General features: G+C 50.6%; 1 protein-coding gene across 1 annotated transcript in view; it reads left to right on the top strand.

Annotated features, from left to right (window-relative positions):
- Nucleotides 1–583, top strand: part of LOC103205365 (histone H1.10) — a 1,594-nt gene extending 1,011 nt beyond the window's left edge. Inside the window, exon 3 of the mRNA XM_007950646.1 lies at nucleotides 2–583. Within this exon, the coding sequence (XP_007948837.1) occupies nucleotides 2–583 (582 nt within the window). The remainder of the gene's footprint in view (nucleotide 1) is intronic.
- Nucleotides 584–7,151: the final 6,568 nt, after the last annotated feature.

Here is a 7,151-nt window from a genome sequence, read left to right as displayed (position 1 = left end):
CTCGGCGGCGCTCTCCCCGTCCAAGAAAAGGAAGAACAGCAAGAAGAAGAACCAGCCGGGCAAGTACAGCCAACTGGTGGTAGAGACCATCCGCAGGCTGGGCGAGCGCAACGGCTCGTCGCTGGCTAAGATCTACACCGAGGCCAAGAAGGTGGCGTGGTTCGACCAGCAGAACGGGCGCACCTACCTCAAGTACTCCATCAAGGCGCTGGTGCAGAACGACACGCTCCTGCAGGTGAAGGGTACTGGCGCCAATGGTTCCTTCAAGCTCAACCGCAAAAAGCTGGAGGGTGGCGGGGAGCGGCGCGGGGGCCCCACGGCCGCCCCCGCCCCCGCGGCCACCGCGCACAAGGCCAAGAAGGCGGCCCCCGGCGCGGCCGGCTCCCAGCGGGCGGACAAGAAGCCCGTGAAGAGCAAGAAGCCCGAGAAGCGTTCACACAAGAAAGACCCGAGTGGTGGTGCCGCTGCTGTCGCCAAGAAGGACAAAGGCAGCAAGGCAAAGAAGGCAGTGGCCGCTGGAGGCAAGAAGGTGAAGAAGGCAGCCAAGCCCAGCGTCCCCAAAGTGCCCAAAGGCCGCAAGTGAGCACGCTGGCCCGATGGGAGGCGTCCACTCGGGCCTGCTGGGTCTTTTCGGTTTTCTATTTTTTTCTACCCCAACTGTCTGTAGGTTTTGTACGATTTATCCCGGGTCTGAGCCGCAGGGAGGGGACCCCAGGCCCCACTCTGCCCCTTTTCCGTCCTCTTCCACCCCTCCCCTCCCCCCTCCACATGTAGGTTTTTTTTGTTGTTGTTTGCTTTGGATTTTTGAAACAGCCTCGGCGACGCCCCTATTGGCTCTCGCCCTTGGCAACGGCCGTCGCCATGGTTACCGGCCTCTAGGCGCCAATGGCCGAGGCTGCGCCTGCCTGCCCCGGCGGTAACGCAGGTTGGCCAGGGCCCAGGCGCGCGGACTGGGCCGCCGCGCCGCCCCTCTCTGGCCCCACTTTCCTGCCTTTGGGTGCGCGACAAACAATCGCTCGGGGCGCGGGTCTGCGCGGCGCTTCACTTCACCCCGTCGATTTTTTTTTTTTTTTTGGCACAATAAACTGTTTAAACCTTTGAACCGCTCTCATTTTCTTTCTGATGGAATAGGGATGGCCGCGGTAGCTTAGATTGGGTGGTGGGCCTGGGGACCCCCGGAGACGCAGAGCGGAACTCTCAGCAACCTGGTTCCTTGAAGCCAGGAGAAGCAAGGGGTAGAAGCTACGAGAGAGAGAGCAGTCGGGTTGATAGAGGAGGAGCAACCCGGGGACCTCTTGAAGTGGAGGTAGACGGTTACTTGAGACCCACTGCTTGTGGTCAGTGGTAGCTCAAGCGGGGAGCCAGCCTGGCCCTGTACCCTTGGAGGGAATGGCGCATCTACCCCTACAGTGGACCACAGGCTGCCTAGAGGGAGAAGGTGGTTTTGTGGTAGTCAGTAAGGCCCTGCCAATGGAGTCTACCTTACATTCTGCCGGTCATCCTTTACCAGGTCGCTTCAGGCTTGGCCTTTGCTAAGGTTAGTTATTCTGAATCCAAGTACTCTTCGTGTTCATGTTACCACAGGAACCCTGAGGTACGGTCAGGAAGGTGAGGTCCCAGAGCCTGGCTCACATCAGCTATAGATTATCTGTTCTGAGCCTATATGGAGGAATGATTATCAGTGTAGCAATGCTTGTCCCAAAGAGCTACTGGGAAAATTACAGACTGACCCTCAGCCCTAGGACACTTGTGTCCAGCATATGGGATGGTGAGATGGTTTGTTCATCTAGCTGGGCGATAGGCTGAGGCCTATTCTGACAGATGTCCCAATTAAAGGAAAACTGCAAAACAAGAAAGACTCAGGCAGTAGGAAGCCAGGCAAAGTTTCAGAACCTTGTGAGCCAGGACTGGATTTAGGTGAAAGATGCAAGGGAGCTCATTTTCCTCTGCGACACACTTCATTTTGAAAGCAGTTGTTAGAAAGGATAGGGAGACCTAGGAAACCACAGGGCCTCTCAGTGAGAGCAGGTTGGGGGAGGGGAGCATAGCTTGTGAGTTGTTGCTGACCTGCTGGTACCCGGTGATCTAAGGCCTCCCTGCTCTGCCAGCCACTGCCATGCCCTGACAATGGCAGAGCCCCAGGCCAGGATCAGACCCCTCCAATGCTTACCACCCTGCAAGGCTATTCCAGGCCCTTTACCTGGAAGCTCCCTTCGTACACACAGGCTGCTCCACTCTTCTTGTCCCTGCATATCCCACTGCTCCTTGCTTCAAGGAACTGCAGGGCCAGGTGTCAACACGAGTCTTCCCCTGTCCTGTATTGGGCTAGGTGATGAGAACACAGTGGTGGGCAAAGCCAGTGTTAGTGCTTGCCTTTCTCAAGCTTCTGGGCCACTGAAGTGACAGAAGTCACCAGACACACTCAGTACTCTATTACTCTGTAAACAGGTTCAGAGAGTGCGATAGGACTGATTTGATTGTGAGGCCCTTCCCCACAGGCTTCAGGCTCTGGCTCTGGTGACAAATGTGGGCAAAGCTGGAAATGTGATGCTAGACTTGACTGTGAGTCTTTTGGGTCTGAGTACCTGTGGGCATCCAGAAGGCAGACAGGCACAGGTTGGAGACTTGTGGGCAGAAGCTGACAGCTTCACCCTCCCTGCCAGCCACCCCTCTACCTCCTGTTGACAAGTAGGAGCTTCACCTACTTACAGTTCTGGTTGAAGGGCAGTGTGCCTGCTGTAGGTCTACTGTGCCAGCCTACCCCTGACCAGACTGCTGCAGGGATAGCAGATAGGTACCAGCAGGAAGTAGCCATGGGAGGCCTTGGTCTACCTAGGATTCTTGAGAGAAAAGGGGTTCTACTGACCAGCTAAGTGGGATGCAGGTCATTCTTGTTCTTCTTCATTGCCTTTCCATATGCTCCACCAAACTCCACCTTTGATGCTCACACCACCTGGTCCTACCAGCTTCCTCCCTCTTGGTGCTGCTGCTCATCCTCCCCATCTCTGTTGTCCTCTCCATTCCTTAAAGACATGGACCCTGGGTACTGTCTTCTCCACCCTCAGGCCTGCATTCTTCAGGAGCACCTAATGGCCCTACTTTCAACGGGCTGCACCCCCATATCCCACTCTCAGGTACTGGTTTGATGCATCTCCAACCCCAGGGATGGTCTTGTGACACAAGACTTGCCCAATGGGTGTTCAGTCAGTTGTTCACTTGACCACAATGACTGTGTCAGAAATGCTTTCATGACCCCAGTTGGTTCAAAGAGACTCAATCCTGGGACTTTTCTTATAATTACCAAAAATCCAAACCAAACTTACTGCCATGGAGTCGGATGAGACTCATAGTGAACCCTTAGGCAAACCCCCCGTGCCTTAGGCACTATGCCACCAGAGCTCCCCTTTTCTTATAATTAGAAGAAAGTTATTTAGAACTTATTGAGAAAGATGTGCTGCTGTCTCTCCCCTGGGATTACAAAACTGTGTGGACATGATGCCAGAGCTGCCAGTGGCCTTTGTCAATACATAATGAGAGGCCACCTGAGAAAGGAGCCAAGAGATGGAGGGACAGGAGACTGCAATTAGGGGAGTGAGTGTCTGGATCCAGGCAACTCCAAAGCCAGTGTAGACCTGGACTATCATGTGAGCTGGTATATTGCTTTTTATATTATACACTAGTCTGTCTGGGTTTCTCTCACTTTCATCCTGGTCTCTCACTCCTTTGATTCACCCTACATTCCCACATGCACATCCAGGACCTTATCATTCTCTGAAATTTCTCTTCCTGCAAAACTACCTTTTCTGTATCCCACTCTCTAATCATAAGCCACTCCTTTCTTCCTAGCTAATTCATTTAGATTTTTCAGCGGAACTGCTCTCTGATTTCCTGGGCCCTGAGGGGTACCCCAAGTTGAACAGCCAACGGCAGTAACCAGCCACATGTGAGCATTCCCTGTGTGCCAGGCACTCTGAGGAGGGCCTCACAGGTCTTATCTCAATTCTCAACATCCCTAAGGAGGAGGCTGCTGAGACTCTAGTGAACAGCCAACAAATGGCCAGGCAAGAATTTGAACCTGGTCTCTTTAACTCCAAAGCCTGCCATCACACTCAGCTTCTACACTGGGCTGATGGTGATGGTGGTGGGGTCCTGGGCTCACCATTTACTCACTGTATCTCTGATTTGGCTTCAAGAAGCCTCCATTTTTGTTGAACATTGACAGAACCTGACACTGCAAGGTCAAAGAGGAAGGAAGACTTCCTGGAGAAGGTGACCCTAGTACAGAGAAGAGGCAATGGACCAGGTGCAAAACCTTTGGTTTACTTGTCTATGAAATAGGACTATAGCAAAAACCCAGGCTTCATCCCCTCTCTATACCATTAATCAGTACAGAAGGTCAGTAGGGTCAGGTCCCTAGAAGCTAAGGTCAGGGTCTGGGCCTACCTCCAGTATGGTCTTTTGGTGTGGGCCAAGATTACTCTTCCCCAAACCAATCATCTATAAATGGAGTACTCTAGCATCAGGAATTGCCTAAATTCCCAAGGGATAAGACTCAGAATCAGCACAAAGCTGGTTCCTATAAGATAAAGGTCAGATATACTTCCACTCTCCAATTTCTTCACCATTTATGACACCATCCATCCCTCTTACAACCTACTAAACTACTCTGCTAGATCCAATAATTCATTTCAATGGCCAAAGAATTTATGAACTATACTTACAATAAAATGGTTTATTGGGATACAACTCAGCAGACAACTCAGATAAGGATCAACTTGGAAGTAACTGTATACAACACTGGACAGGATCAACCTCACCAATAAGGACAACTTCCAACCAGGACAGCTCTCTCAGCTCCTGTCCGCCATGGTAGCAGGACCTTCTCCATTATGCAGGCCTCTGCGCCTTCCACCTCCCTACCTAGTCAATCATTTTGGGAGAATCACAAACCCATGAGATATCATTCAACTCAGGTCTGTACAAAAGTTTCTGCAGACAGAGACTACCTTCTTCCCTGGGCAAAACTAACAACCCATTGTAGGTAAAGAGCAACCTGGGAGGACCCCTGTGAGAGTTGGAACTGTGTGTCAACTTGGCTGGACCATGATTCTGTGTGGTTTAAGCAGTTGTGATGTGGTTATTCCCATGATAGGATCAGATGAATATGTTTTGAGCAGCCAATGCATTGAAAGGGAGTTTCCATAGGGGTGTGGCCTGCTTCCAGTATATTTATGGACATCCTGGGAAAAGAGACACTCTTCTGTGGATCAGGATTCTGTTGTGCTGCCTCCAACTGTCTGTGAGTGAACAATCCACCATTTGGCCTGGAGATCTTGGAATTGTCATTCGTTGGAGTCAACAGCCAGTGTACTGTCTGCCAACCTTGATCTCCTCATCCCCTGCAGCTGCAGGAGTTGGGAAAAGCCTCCAGCTTGATGTTTGATCCAAGAACTTTGGACTTGCCAGCTTCCATAAGTGTGGGAGCCATTTTCCTAAAATAAATTTCTCTTTCTCTCTCTCCCTAAGCTTTACTGATTTTGTTTCTCTAGAGAACCTAGTCTAACACATTTGGTACCAAGAGTGGTTCTAGAGAGACAAAATCCTAAGGATGGGCTTCTTAAATTGGTTCTCCCATTTGGTTAATGGTAAAACACTAGTGACCCTGCCTCTGTTAGTAAAGAGGGCCTTGCTAATTCTTGGCATGAGGTGGCAACATTAATATGCAAAATGGCACCACCAATAGATCAAGTATTTGTGAGGAGTGAGGCTCTGGGTGATCTCATATTTGATATTTTTCTGCAATTTTGTCAGCATGAGGAGTATATGGAAGCTGGTTGGTTGGTCCTACTTACACTAGACAAAGTGGTATATCAGAGATCGGGCTTGAGCAGGACCTGAAGGCACAAGTAAGTTGCATGAGGAAGTGGCTCAACTGCCTATGGTCTCCACTCCAGTCACATTATCTTCCCTCTCAGTCTGCACCTATGGCCTCATGGGGAGTTCCTTATGATCAGTTGACTGAGGAAGAGAAAACTCGGACTTGCAGGATATGCAGGCACCACTCGAAAGTGGACAGCAGGGGCACAGCAGCCCCGTTCTGGACTTCCTTAAAGGACAGTGGTGAAGGGAAATCCTCCCAATGGGCAGAACTTTGAGCCGTGCATATGGCTGTTCATTTTGCATTGAATAAGAAATGGCCAGGTGTGTGATTATACACGGATTCATGGGCTGTGGCTAATGGGTTGGCTGGGTGGTCTGAGACTTGGAAGGAGCATGATTGGAAGATTGGTGATAAGGGTGTATGGGGAAGAGGTATGTGGATAGATCTCTCTGAATGGGCCAAAGGAGTAAAGATATTTGTGTCTCATGTGAATGCCCACCAAAAGGTGACCTCGGCAGAGGAGGACTTTAACAATCAGGTGGATAGGATGACACGTTCAGTGGAAAACAGCCATCCTTATTCCCCAGCTACTCCTGTCATTGCTCCGTGAGCTCATGAAGAAAGTGGCCATGGTGGCAGGGATGGAGGTTATGCATGGGCTCAGCAATATGGACTCCCACTTACCAAGGCTGATTTGGCTCCCACCACTGCTGAGTGACCAATCTGCCAGCAGCAGAGGCCAAAACTGAGTCCATAATATAGAACCATTCCTTGGGGCAATCAGCCAGCAATGTGGTGGCAGGTTGATTACATTGGACCACTTCCATCATGGAAAGGACAGCATTTTGTTCTTACTGGAGTAGATACTTATTCTGGATATGGATTTGCCTTCCTTGCATGCAATGCTTCTGCCAAAACTACCATCCGTGGACTTACAGAATACCTTATCCACTGTCATGGTATCCCACACAGCATTGCTTCAGATCAAGGGACTCATTTCACAGCAAATGAAGTGCGGCCATGGGCCTATGCTCATGGAATTCACTGGTCTGACCATGCTCCCCATCATCCTGAAGCAGCTGGCTTGATAGAATGATGGAATGGCCTCCTGAAAACACAATTACGGTACCTTGAAAGGTTGGGGCAATGTTCTCCAGGAGGCTATATATGCTCTAAACCAGCATCCAATATATGGTTCTGTTTCTCCAATAGCCAGGATTCACGGGTCCAGGAACCAAGGGGTGGAAATGGGAGTGGTCCCACTCACTAT

The sequence above is a fragment of the Orycteropus afer genome, unplaced genomic scaffold (assembly GCF_000298275.1).
Source record: "Orycteropus afer afer isolate SDZICR_OR568_19922 unplaced genomic scaffold, OryAfe1.0 scaffold00283, whole genome shotgun sequence".
Lineage (NCBI taxonomy): Eukaryota > Metazoa > Chordata > Mammalia > Tubulidentata > Orycteropodidae > Orycteropus > Orycteropus afer.
The sequence above is the reverse complement of the archived record's forward strand: the minus strand, read 5'-3'. Positions and strand labels throughout refer to the sequence as shown.